The sequence below is a fragment of the Rhodamnia argentea genome, chromosome 7 (assembly GCF_020921035.1).
Source record: "Rhodamnia argentea isolate NSW1041297 chromosome 7, ASM2092103v1, whole genome shotgun sequence".
Classification (NCBI taxonomy): domain Eukaryota; kingdom Viridiplantae; phylum Streptophyta; class Magnoliopsida; order Myrtales; family Myrtaceae; genus Rhodamnia; species Rhodamnia argentea.
Genome location: NC_063156.1, coordinates 5,759,443 through 5,773,758, shown reverse-complemented (window position 1 = coordinate 5,773,758; position 14,316 = coordinate 5,759,443). Strand labels below are relative to the sequence as shown.

At 41.8% G+C, this 14,316-nt stretch overlaps 1 protein-coding gene across 1 annotated transcript in view; it reads left to right on the top strand.

Moving 5' to 3' along the window:
* LOC125315890 (protein ACCELERATED CELL DEATH 6-like) overlaps positions 1-14,316 on the top strand; it is a 46,028-nt gene that overhangs the window by 18,632 nt on the left and 13,080 nt on the right. Inside the window, exon 3 of the mRNA XM_048282001.1 lies at positions 2,148-2,259. Within this exon, the coding sequence (XP_048137958.1) occupies positions 2,148-2,259 (112 nt within the window). The remainder of the gene's footprint in view (positions 1-2,147; positions 2,260-14,316) is intronic.

Genomic DNA, 14,316 nt, shown 5'->3' with positions numbered 1-14,316 from the left:
TTAGCTCAATTGAAGTTCGTACTAGTACTTGTGTGCACACATTTGGTAACTACACAAATTCGTAGATTTGAATTATGTGGATCTTTTTCGACCGAAAAAGGAGAAAAAAAAAAAAATATGTGGGTCTTCCCAGTTTTGGATACGGTATTGACATTGAGTAAAACCACAAAATATCTTCATGGACTGGAAGCTACTTGACACCCGGGTCTAAAATCAAAGACATTGTCTGAGGTGAGTCGCATCTGGCGGTTGGGTTTATAAGGAGGGAGTGCTCTCTGCTTGCTTGTTTACTCGGTCCACCATTTCCATCATTTACCTCTGTATCTCTGCTTTCTTCTCTGCTCCAGTAAAGACTCCCGCAGTCCGAAATGGCGCATCATGGTATAAGCATGGATGGGAGGAAAACAAGGGTGACCCCACAGCAAAGCCTTGAAGCCTTGAAGGCGAAATATTCCCCGACTCCAGAAAGACAACAGCTCAGAGATGGTGATCTGAACAAAATTATGGATCGTGACCTATACAAAGCCACGAAAGAAGGGGACGTCGAGAGATTTATGGATGCATTGGAAAAGGTGTGTGAGTCGAGGAAAGTAGCTTTGTCGCTAATCTTCGACCAAGTCACCCCTTCCGGGAATTCATTGCTTCATGTAGCAGCAAGCTCTGGGAGTGAAGATGTGGTGGAGCTCATTCTCATTCATTACCCTGACTTCGTGACCAAGAGAAACTCCTCAAACGAGACTCCGCTCCATATCGCCGTTCAAACTGGAAGTTTAGAGGCAACAAGAAAGCTCATTCGCCTGAGAAGAGACGTGGAAATTATGTACTGGGAGAACAAGGATAGCAAATCTCCGTTGTATCTGGCAGTCGAAAACTGCGAGTCTTCGGAATACAAAAATCGCGAGGGGGCGGGCCGGGAGATTCTTCACCTTCTCTTGGAAGAATCTGCTCGAGATGAAGCTTACGCAGTCAAGATACAGGGCATGTCCCCGGTTTTGGCCGCAATTGAGGGGAGGCAATCAGGTAATGGATACTTTTACGTGGAGCTCTAGTACATAGATGCATAAATGTAAGCAAAATTGCACTGCTTTTTGCTCTTTCTTCGAAATTCATATTCGTCCAAATTTGGAGAAAAAGCTTGACAATAGCTTTTGGTAACAGCAACAGTTATTTAACGAGTAAATTGCTATGGCCTATAATATCAGGTATATTGGAAGAAATAATAGATCGGCTTCCGAAGTTACTCCACGTGCGCGGTGAAGACGGGGGAACACCACTCCACTCTGCAGCATCGTTTGGAAATTATGGGGCAGTGCGGCGGCTGCTGGAGAGGTATCCAGATCTCGCCCTTCAAACGGACAAAAACGGCTCCTACCCGATTCACATCGCTTGCCAAGGCAGAAGCTCCAAGGTATTAAGTCTATTAATGGACGCCACGTGGCCCGACCTGGCAGAGATAAAAAACAATAAGGGTCAGAATATTCTTCACGTTGCTGCCAAGGCCGGGAACAACGACGCGGTCTCTGTGATAAGCGGGCGATGCGGCAAGGCCGTCATCAAGGAGATGGCAAACTCGAAAGATGCCGATGGAAACACACCCCTCCATTTGGCATCGATGCACAATCATTGCCGAGTTATGCTCTATCTGACAAGGGACAACAGGAGTGACTTGACGCTTCTGAACAACTACAAGTGGACTGCCCTGGATGTGGCCATGAATCCCGCAAGCTTGTCAACCAAATATCCAGCGGTAATGTGAAATTTTTGTTACAATTAACTGAATCTACTCTGCTCATGATTGTCGACTACTAATTCTCCGAATTTGACATTTTGCAGTTACTAGGACGTGTAATCTTGATTTCCGCGGGTGTACCGCAAAACGAAGACCGAAACGTTCGGTTTCCGGGAGAAAACGCCGAATCGTTGAAGGAAGAGGTCAACACCCGATTGCTAGTGGCCACACTTGTGGCCACCGTCACGTTTGCCGCCGGATTCACCTTGCCCGGTGGATATAATGCATCCGGCGATCCACGCCCAGGGACGGCGACCATGCTGCACAACAAAGTGTTTCAGGTTTTCGTAATTTCCAATATGTTAGCCATGTACAGCTCCATCCTTGCGGCCGTAGTCCTCCTCTGGGGTCACATGAGTGATTTCTACATAGCAGAACAAGCTTACATCACAGCAGGGCCATTGTTGATGATGGCTCTCACCGGCATGTCAGTGGCATTTTTGGCTGGCGTAAGTGTAGCAGTGAGCAAAATTACATGGCTCGCTTTCCTCCTCCTATGCATCGCAATCTTTTTCCTCGTAATGGTTTTAGGAGCCTTGATATTCCCATTCTCCAAAATTGCTATGCGTATTGTGTCCCTGTACTATCTAGTTGGAGCCCTATGGGAATATGTAGTACTCCGTTTCAAATACAGGAACGATCCTGAAATTTTGAAGTCGGCTGTTTACCTTTTCTGATTAGAATTAACATATTAGTTGATGTATCTCTTACAATTAACTATGGATGATTGTTGAATATTTCCCTTTCATTTTCTGTTGCTCTGTACGGTGGGTAATACGAGTTCAAATCCTAGTCGAGGCATGGTAGACAGGGCCTGAAGAACAAGCATAGCTAGAACTGCCAGCAGCAAAGAAGTTAGAAGCCAATGCCGATTTCAACGTTCCTTCGTCCGCTTGTAGATCCTATGGTGCAGAGGCGGAGGTCAAGACAATTTTTGTCACAACTCCTCTAGTCCCACATTGCCTAGGAGGAGGTTTTGGGAAGCCTTTATAAGGCTTGGGTGCCCTTAGACTTGCAAGACGCGTTTTCCGGGCGTTGTATGGGCGACGCTCGGAGGAACAAAACCGTGAGGACTGTGTGTCCAAAGCGGACAATATCTTACAGAGTGGCGCAGCGGAAGCGCGTGGGGCCCAAGGCCGTTACAGTTGGTATCAGAGCCGACCTTCGACCGCGTGTGGGGCCACAGCCGGCGCTCGCTGGTGCTTGCCTTTGAGGGGGGGAGTTTGTCACAACTCCTCTAGTCCCACATTGCCTAGGAGGAGGTTTTGGGAAGCCTTTATAAGGCTTGGGTGCCCTTAGACTTGCAAGACGCGCTTTCCGGGCGTTGTATGGGCGACGCTCGGAGGAACAAAACCGTGAGGACTGTGTGTCCAAAGCGGACAATATCTTACGAGTGGCCCATGGAGCGCGGGGGGCCCAAGGCCGTTATAGTGTATCGAGCCGACCTTCGACCGCGTGTGGGGCCACAGCGGGCGCTCGCTGGTGCTTGCCTTTGAGGGGGGGAGTTTGTCACAACTCCTCTAGTCCCACATTGCCGCGACGCTCGGAGGAACAAAACCGTGAGGACTGTGTGTCCAAAGCGGACAATATCTTGCAGAGTGGCGCAGCGCAAGCGCGTGGGGCCCAAGGCCGTTACAGTTTTGCTTGTCAGAGTTTTATGCTCCGTATACCACTAGTAACAACAAGCACGAATTTCGGAATGATATTTTTCCAATTCGAATATTTACGTATCGATGGTAGCCATTTAAGCACATAATAAAGAGGGTGTGGGAATGAGAACTGACCATTTGATCAATCTTGGCTCTAGTACCGGCGGCTTTCCTTTTCACTGCAAATCCATCTATGCAATCTGATGCATATGTGACCTCATTGTGCTCCATTGCATAATCCGATTATGGCAGCCCTTCTCAAAACTTCATAGTACTTTATATTCATCGTCTATTCACTGCAAAATGTCACGTGTCAATCGAGCCTCCGACCCCTGCGCCTCCCCTTTTTTTGGTCATTTTTTTTCCGAAGAATGTTCTCACCTTTCATTTGCCAAACAAAAATACGATTTTACGTAGCTTAATGTTTCCTTTTCTTTAATTTATTTTAAAGTGCAAAAGTCCACGTGGGATTTATTTATCTTTTTAAAATGCCATTTTTCATTAAAAAAATAATTACTAATGGCATGTGGCAATTTTGGCCGAAAATTCTCGCCAGAGGCACCAAAACGATCATTTTGTCTTCGACTTGGCACTAAAATGATCCGTTTGAAACTTTTGACACTAAAATGATCTCTTTACACAACTTTTGGCACTAAAAGTGTACTTTTGCCGGAATCTAATAGAATTTGGATGGAATGGTGATTAGATTATGGCCTAATAAATACAGAAAAGCTAGAATTATTGTCATTTAATAAAAAGTTTCCCTTAATTTAAAGTATTAAAGAGACGGTGGAACTTATTAATATTTTTTATTGGCTCTTATAAATTTAACGCCCATGATAGTTGACCGAAACTGCTTATGGTTAAATTGTCTTCTCGACGACCAATTCAATTTTTTCATCTTCTTCTTCCCTCTAACTGTAACGAGTGATGTCACATTCCAAAGCTAGTTCTCCATTACCGTGGCAGTCAAAAATTCCAAACCTTGTTCTATCTGACCCTAATGCCCCGATCGAAGCCCAATTCCTTTTTGGATAGGCCCAATCCATCGGCCCATCGCATGTCCCAACCTTATAGAAGTTTGGGGGTCTCAAGAAGATTATTTGCACCATTTTAAATGAAACAAAAAACAAGATATGAAAATCTACCAGGACGGGCCCATGTTATTGTGCCATCTTATTGTAATTCATTAATTATTCATGTAATACCGGAACAAAGAGATTAGTGTTTGCACGTCAACATCAATGTTTCACTTAGCTATGTGCTAATCACTATTAAGGACTTTGAAAACAAGACAATTAAGAATACTTTGTTCTTGCTCTTGACCTCAATTTACTGTATTGCTGGAATCTATTTCTTTTAAACAAGTGAAAATCAAGGAAAAAGTTCACACATTCTCTGCCTTGAGCTCTAAAGGGACTTAACATTTGGAGAAAATATTTCTTTATATGTATTATGTATAAAGTTGTTTGTTCCAAGTGGGGTCAATCACGGCCAAACAATCTATCTTCGTACCGGATCCGAGCCAACAGTGATCTGAATGCGCATAATATTAAGGGTATAAATCCCCTGTTGCATACCTGGAGTAGAAAAAGGCGAGGTTGACAAATTCATCAAAGCCCTGCAGATGAACCTAGAAAGCAAGAAGTGACTTTATTGACTATCTCCAACAGGCTTAGCCCGTCAGGGAACTCGTTGCTTCATGTGGTGGCCAAGAGCGTAGAGAAGGATGGCACCACGAGAGTTATGATCAATTGCCTTCCTGAAAATCTACTCACGAGCAAAAAAATAAGAGAAGCTACAGCCCTTCATGTGGCAGCCAGGACAGGGAGGTTGATTACAGTCGAAATCCTTGTCACTGGGCGAGAAACTTCGCCCAATGTAGAGGGGTGAGGCTGTGACGAATGGTCGCTGTGAAGCGGTTTGCCGTTTGGTACTCAGACTCGGAGCCACTCAGCAGGGAAAACAAACAAGGGAAACGCACGTTGTATTTAGCTGGCTGTTCCATTTGAATTTGATCCATCAAGGATTCAGGGCATGTCCCCTGCTTATGCCACGGTTCCGGATATGTGATTATCGTGTCTTGGAAAGCACTGATCAAAGTCCTAGGATAAGAAAAAACCTCAGGCTATGTCTGCATGAGCCATGAGTCATGTTGATCACGATCCTCATCGCCTTTAATGCAGGCAGTCAAAGAGATGGCAGAATGGAAGAAGGAGCTATTCTCTATTTGAAGAAGCCGCAAACGGCACTCCACTTCATCTTTGCTGAAAAAATTCACTGCCAGCACTCTCGAGACAGAGATGACAATCTTCTGATTCACATCGCTTGCAAGATATAGCAGTTCCTAGTCAAGAATCTATTTTTCGTGGTGGCCGGTTCTGAGCGAGTATCTAAACGGACAGGGACAAAACATCCAGCAATGTCTCGGCAAAGTACTGCATATACCAAGCCCGCGAATGACATACCCAGGAGCCCCGAAGCAGAGAGCTTGTGAGTGAAAAGGACGGTGATGGGAATACCTGAAGGTAGGGAGTTGATCCTGTTGGTGCCGGAGCGAGAGCATGAAATTGTAGTGGAACGAATCCAGACTCCAAGAGGAGACTTCATGAAGGATCGGTAAACGCCTGCTTGCTCTTGGCAACACTCATGGCCACCGGGACTTTCCCCGCTGGGCTGGCAGTTCCGGGAGGGTACAACGGTTCTGGTGCCGGACAAGGCCATGGCATTGCCACAGCATTGAAGAAGACTATGTTCCATGCAGAACTGTGGTTTTGCCACTGTTGGCAGCTCTTGCATGTCCCTGGCATCCACGGCAGGCTTGTACGTGATCGTCAGAAAACTCAGCTGGCTCGCGAATGCTACTTTGGTTATGGGGATCATTTCCTTAAGCATCGCCTTCACTCTTCAAGCTGTGTTCTATGTGCCGCTCAGATTGGATCTAACTTTCCTTCGCCATACCTCCTACTACCTAATCTTGATCACTCTTCATGGGACTGGAAGTTTCGATCGGAACTGTGCCGACGCTGACAATGAACTCTAGCTAGTTGAAAGGACTTTTATTTTTCCAATCCAGCATGACATAGTAATGTTCGCTTGGTGAAAGGCCAACGTGAGGCAAACGGCATGTCAGAGCTACAAGGAGTTCTATTGAATCAAATCATCTTCTGCTCACACAATTATACCAGTGGCTTACTTTCTTTTTGTGATGAAATAACTAATTGACATAGTAATATTCGCTTGGAGAATTAACAGAAACGACAAAGAAGACTAACAACTATGAAGTTTGTAAAGTGGAACAAACAGAAATGTGTACAATTCGAAGAAATTAAACAATAATCACCACTTTGAAGCTTGAAGAGAACAGTATAATGCCTGTACCCGAAACCCGGATTCCAACCCATTAGTCAATCACTAATTATCACAAATAGCAATTAAAAGTAAATGCAAGGTCCTTAATTCCGGAAATTACAAAGACCAGTTCTGTTCAATTAGCCCAAAAACCTAATTCCATATGAAAAGGAAAAACTAAGCTACGTACAATCATATGTTCATTTGAGAAATGAAAGGTGAGAAGATAAAAAGAAAGTAAGCCACTGGTACTTAATTCTCCCCAAAGATGTATCTAATGAAAGGTTAAATCACAAATTCATGAATTGAACTTCTCACAATATTGGAATGGCCAATTCAAATTACCGATTTTCTCTTTGCAATTACCGGAATCGATTATATGTCAGTAGTACATTGAATGCGAGCAGCAGTGTTTTCCTAACTCGATAATGCAGTCAGCAAACTGTAAATTCTAGCTCCAATAGTCGACAAATTTCCTTTCACATGAGATGAAAATTACCTTGGCCATCATGTTTTTCTTTTCAATTTCTCTTTAGATGGTGATAGTCGTTTCTTTTGGGTTTTTTGGGGGAGATGGTGATAGTAGTTTATTATAAACTAAGCTGTATATGTACGTTATTTTCCTAGTACAAAAACGTGACGGTTGCAAACTTCGTATTATCAATATAATAGATTTGATATTTTGACTACATTGAATCATTGCAAAGGAGTTGAAGGATGACGCAGAAAATCCGGAGAATTGTTAAAGAATTCACTTGACCTGTAGGTATATATGGAATCTAAGACAATTTGGATGGAATGATGATTAGATTATGGCCTAATATTACATAAAAGCTGGAATTATAGTCATTTAATAAAAAGTCTCCCATAATTTAAAGTATTAAGGAGACGGCAGAACTTATTAAGATTCTTTTTTTCTTGGCATTTATCAAATTTAACATCCATTATAGTGGATCGAAACTACTCACGGTTAAATTGTCTCCCTTGTCGGGCAATTCATTTTTTTTTTTCCTTCTTCTCCTCTCTATGCAACTAGCGAGGTCAAATTCCAAAGCCGGTTCTACATTACCGTGGCAAGAAAAAATTCCAAACCTAGTTCTTATTTGGCTTCCACGGATACTGTAGGGATGTCAAACGGTTTGATTCGGTTCGACTTGTCAGGAGTACATTTCTTTTTTGGTTTTTCTTTTTTTACGTTACTCAACTTAGCTTACTGTTCCGAGAATGAATCCATTATGAGCATTTGGGTTGTTTTTCAATTTGGTTATTCGAAGTGAAAAAAGAAAAACGGTTATTTTTCATGATCTGGACCGAATTCCAAACCGAAACGAAAAATGCATGAAATATTTCGTTTTCGGGTCGGTTTTTGACACCCTACTTTTTTTTTTTGTTGTTGTCAAAACACCCTACTTGGATGGTGCTGAATGTAACAGTGTTGGTATGCATGGTGACTATATCGACCAACGAATCTCGCCCCCAGCATGAAGTTAGGACTAGGGCAAGGCAATGGGCCATATCAGCCACGCCAAGCATGATTAAGCTCGGGCCTGGCATCATGGGCCCCAATGCCCTGATCCATGCCAATTCATTTTTGGATAGGCCGAATTCATCGGCCCGTCACAAGGGTTCAACCTTATCGAAATGGACCGTGTACTTGTGTCATCTTAGTTGAATTCATTAGTTAATCATGTAATAACCGTAAAAAAGAGATCTTGTAGGTCATTAGTATCCTTAATTATTTTTTTTAGTGTACTTAATAGTGATTAGCACATATCTAAGTGAAGCATAGGTGTTTAAGTGCAAACACAACTTAATCAAAGTACTTTGTTCTTGCTCTTAACCTCAAATAATTGTATTGATGTAATCTCTTTCTATTAAACAAGTGAAAATCAAGGAAAAAATTCACACATTCTCTGCCTTGAACTCTAAAAGGACTAACATATAGAGAAAAAAATTTCTTTGTATGTAGTATGTATAAAGCCATTTGCTCAAAGTGGGGGCAATCGCAGACAGAAAATCGCAAGCAGAAAATTTTTCTCCGTGCTGGATCCGAGCCAACAGTGAACTGAATACACACAGTAGTATAAATTCCTTGGTGCATACCCGGAGTAGAAAAAGGCGAGGTTGACAAATTCATCAAAGCCCTGGAGTGAACCTAGAAAACAAGAAGTAACTTTATTAACCATCTCCAACAGGCTTAGCCCGTCAAGGAACTCGTTGCTTCGTGTGATGGCAAAGAGCGTACAGAAGAATGGCATTACGAGAGTCATCATCGATCGCCTTCCTAAGAATCTACTCACCAGCAAAAGATTAAGAGAAGATACCGCACTTCATGTGGCAGCTAGGACAGGGAGGTTGAGTGCAGTCGAAATCTTCCTTCACTCGGCGAGAAACTTTGTCCAATGCAGAGGGGCGATGCTGTGACAAGTGGTCGCTGTGAAGTGGTTCGCCATTTGGTACTCACAGACTTGGAGCCACTCAGCAGGGAAAACAAACAAGGGAAATGCACATTTTATTTGGCAGTCGAGGACGAGGACTCGGAGATTTTCACAGCAGGACCATCATTGTTGATGGCTCTCACCGACATGTGAGTGGCATTTTTGGCAGGCATAAGTGTAGCAGTGAGCAAGCTTTCATGGCTCGCTTTCCTCCTCCTGTGCATCGCAGTCTTTTTCCTCGTGACAGTCGTAATGTTTTTAGGAGCCTTGATATTCCCATTCTCCGAGATTGCTATGCGTATTGTGTCCCTTTACTATATGGTTGAAGCCCTACCGGAATATGCAGTACGCCATTTCAGATACAAGAACAAGCCTGGTTTTTGGCAATCATTATTTGATGTATCTCTTCCAATAAACTATAGATGATTGTTGGATTCTTTCCTTTCCTTTTCTGTCGACCAATACCTTGTATGTTTATCTATTCTGTATGATGGGTAATATAAGTTCAAACCGTAATCGAGGCATCGTAAACAGGGGCTGAAGAACAAGCATAGCTAGAACTGCCCGCAGCAAAGAAGTTAGAAGCCATTGCCGATTTCAACATTCCTTTGTCCGCTTGTAGATCCTGTGGTTGCAGGGGCGGAGGTCAAGACATTTTCAGTTGATTCACCGGCATAAATCTTAATTTTGTTGGAGTGCGCAGAAAAAAAAAAAAAAAACGTTGTTGCTTTCCCCGGAAATGTATCTAGCACTTCTGCTTGTCGAAGTTTTTTGCTCGCATACTTATGACAACAAGCAAGAATTTCCGAATGATTTATCTTTTCAATTTGAAAAGTTAAGCATCGATGCTAGCCATTTAAATACATAATAAAGAGGGTGAGGGAATGAGAATTGACCATTTGATCCATCTTGGCTCAAGTACCTACGATTTCTTTTCCACTGCAAATCCATCTTTGCAATCTGACGCATGTCAAAGCTCATTCTGCTTCATCGTATACTCCGAATATCACAGCCCTTCTCAAAACTTCATAATACTTTATATTCATCAACTATTCACTGCAAAATGCCACGTGTCAATCGAACCGGCAATGCCACATGTCAATCGGGCTGCCAACCCATGTGCCTCCTTCTTTTTGTCATTTTTTCCAGAAATGTTCTCACCTTTCATTTCCCAAATGAACATACGATTTTACGTAGATTAGTTTTTCCTTTTCTTATGGAATTAGGTTTTGGGCTAACTAAACAGAACTAATCTTTGTAATTTCTGGAATTAAGGACCTCGCATTTAACTTTTAATGCTATTTATGATAATTGGTGATTGACTGATGGGATGGAATTCGGATTTCGGGTTCAGGCATTGTACTGATCTTTTCTAGCTTCAAAGTGGTAATTATTGTTTAATTTCTTCGAATTGTAGAAATTTCTCCATGTTCCACTTTACAAATTTCATAGTTATTAGTCTTCCCAAAGTAGTTTTTAATGAAAGGTTAAATCACAAATTCATGAATTGAAGTCTTCAAATTAGGAATGGCCAATTCAAATTACTGATTTTAACTTTGTACTTACCGGGATCGATTTTTTCTCAATAGTGGATTGAATGCGAACAGCAATGCTTTCCTAACATGATAATGCAGTCAGCAAATTGTAAATTCTAGCTTCAATAGTCAAAAAGTGTTCAACATGCATATTTGTCTTACCTTTGTTCGTTTTACACATGATTTTTTTATTTTTAAATTCCCAATTAGCTATGTAGGCATGTCTGTGCTAACAATTGTTTGCATAATGTAAAATTGATTATTGGATTTGATCACATTAGTTGCTGTTCTGGATTATTGTTAGTGGTCTTCGGAGAAAGCCTTGACTCATAGTAGGCGCCTGAAGAAGACCGAGGACAAGAAGGACTATTGCATGAATAGGAACGAAGACAAGAAGAAATATTGCATGAATAATAATAAAGACAAAAGGAACTATCTGCAATTGGATAGCTACCAAAGAAGAATGAATAAAAGGACGGCCACGATTGTCTTTCAAATGCATTTATTGTCTTGTCTTTTATTTGAATTTGTTTATGTGCTTTTGATAATTTATGGACTTTCTACCTTTTCCTTATTCAATGTTGTCAGCCACTTGTGTTAAATTGTCTGGGACCGACCACTACAAAAGGCTGTGAAGTTTATAGTAGTAAATACACGAAAGCAAAAGCATTTGCATTTCAGTAAGTTCTCCTTCCATTCTTTGTTTTTACGTTTGTTTCAAACTTCTGAAGTCATCATTATTATTTTTGGTTCCAACAACAACATGGAAGTAATCTAATTTGTTTCCCCAGTACAAAAAGGTGAAGGTTGCAAATTTCGTATTGTCAATTTATTAGATTAGATATTTTGACCCAAAGAAAAAGTAAGATGACTACATTGAATCAATGCAAAGGAGTTGAAGGATGCAGCAAAAAAAATCTGGAGAATTGTTAGACAGTTCACTTAAAGTGTAGGTATATATGGAATCTAATCCAGTTTGGATGGAATGGTGATTAGATTATGGCCTCATACCACAGAAAAGCTAGAATTGTAGTCCTTTAATAAAAAAAATTCCGTAAAAAATGGGAAACAATGAAAATGCCCTTGAGGTCGAGCCCTTTTTTTGGACAACTTGATCACTTCAAACCCTTATTTCAAATAAGATTCATTTCAGGCAATTTGGAATTTTTCCTTAAGATTTTTTGTTGGCTTTTATGAAATTTAACATCCATTATGGTCGACCTAAACTACTTATGGTGAAATGGTCTTCTCGACGACCAATTCAATTTTTTTTCCTTCTTCTTCCCTTCGACTATAACTAGTAAAGTCAAATTCCAAAGCTGGTTCTCCATTACTGAGGCAGTCAACAATTCCAAACCTTGTTCAATATCAACCAACAAATGCATCAATGTTGATGCACATGGTGGCTATATCGGCCGACGAATCTTGCCCGGCATGAAGTTAGGACTAGGGCAAGGCAATGGGCCATATCAGCCAGGCCCAGCACAATTAAGCTCGGGCTTGGCATCATAGGCCCTAATGCCATGATCCAAGCCCAATTATTTTTTGGATAGGCCGAATCCATCGGCCTGTCACATGGGCCCAACCGTAAAGAAGTTTTGGGATCTCTAGAGGATCATTTGAACCATTTTGAATTAACAAAAACGAGATATGAAAATCTACCAAAACAGGCCCTTATCTATTTCGCTGATGTTTGTGAAAGCATGGAGCTTATAGTCTACTACAATTGGTGGACCACGTTATTGTGCCATCTCATTTTAGTTCATTAATTAATCGAGTAATAACCGTAAAGAATAGATCTCGTAGGTCATCAGTATCTTCAATTGTTGTCTTCATTGTTCTTTATTTAAGTGAAGCGTCAATATTGACCTGCAATCACCACTTAATCAAAGTACTTTGTCCTTGCTCTTAACCTCATTTTATTGTACTGATATAATCTCTTTCTATAAAACAAGTGAAAATCAAGGGAAAAGTTCGCACATTCTCTACCTTAGGATTTTAAGGGACTAACATATGGAGAAAAATATTTCTTTATACGTAGTCCATATAACTTCGTTTGTTCCAAAATGCGGGGCAATCACAAGCAGAAAATCTCTCTCCGTACTGGATCGAAGCCAATAGTGATCTGAATGCGCATAATATTAAGAGTATAAATCCCATGTTGCATATCCGAAGTATAAAAATGCAAGGTTGACAAATTCATCAAAGCCCTGGAGATAGAACCTAGAAGGCAAGGAGCAACTTTATTGACCATCTCCAACCGGCTTAGCCCGTCTTGGGAACTCGTTGCTTCATGTGGCGGCGAAGAGCGTAGAGAAGGGTGACATTATGAGAGTTATCATTGATCGCCTTCCTGAGAATCTACTCACCATCAAAAGATTAAGAGAAGATACCGCACTTCATGTGGCAGCCCGGACAGGGAGGTTGAGTGCAGTCGAAAACCTCATTCAGTGGGCGAGAACTTTGTCCAATGTCAGAGGGAGCGCTGAGGCTGTGACAAGAGGTCGTTGTGAAGCAGTTCGCCGTTCGGTACTTGCAGACTCGGAGCCACTCAACTGGGCAAACAAAGAAGTGAAAAGCACATTGTATTTGGCAGTCGAGGCCGAGGGCTCAGAGATCCTCAAACTTTTGCTCGCTGTTCCATTTGAATTTGATCCATCAAGGATTCAGGATTATGTCCCCTGCTTATGCCACGTGTTGGATTTTATGGGGTGTACGGTAAGTACCGTGGTTCGCCCATGTAGGCTACCACACCCCTTATATTACTAGATAACTGCTAAAGGCAGTTACTCATATTTTGAACGTGAATAAGAATCACGTTTCTTTGTTCCGTTGGTAGAGTCACTTCGGACGCTCAATGAACAAGGGAAGAAAAAAACCTCAATAAATCTCTCTCGATCGTCAAACGGACGAAGGACTCTCTTGAGGCTGCATTGTGTACATTTAATCTGTGAAAACCCGAGGTGCGTTCGTTACGTGATGCATTTCTCCGATCAGTGATTCAAGATTGATTCTAGGGCTTGTTAATTTCGTGTAATCCGCCGCGTATGTTAATCGGGATCGGTTCCCTTCATTGGTATCAGAGCCTTTGTTCTTGAATTCTGATTTTGTCTATATTTGTAGTTGAATTATCTGTTTTCTAGTGATTTTTTGTGTGATTTTTTGGAAGAATTGTAAATTGGGACTACTCTGGCTGGGAGAAAAGTGCCGATTCTGACCAAATTCCGGCATATCACGGGTTGGCTTTGGATCGGGAGGGTCGCATCTCTATGGGAAACCTAAAGCCCCAATGTTTCTCGGCATTTGGTTGTTCGCCAGAGACGATTTTTGCGAGGAATTTTGCGGATAAGGGTTCCGCGTCCGAGCGCTTTTCGCTCGATTCCGAAAAAAAATTTCTTCACTGTTTTCGTTGATTCTTGGATCTATGTGGTCGCGCCGACGTGATATTTAAAACCCGCTATTAATTTTGGTTTATGGTGGATTGTCGGAGGAGAATCGGCGATGGAATGAGCGGCGGAGGAAGTCGTTGTTCTTACGTGAAGGAAACCAGAAAA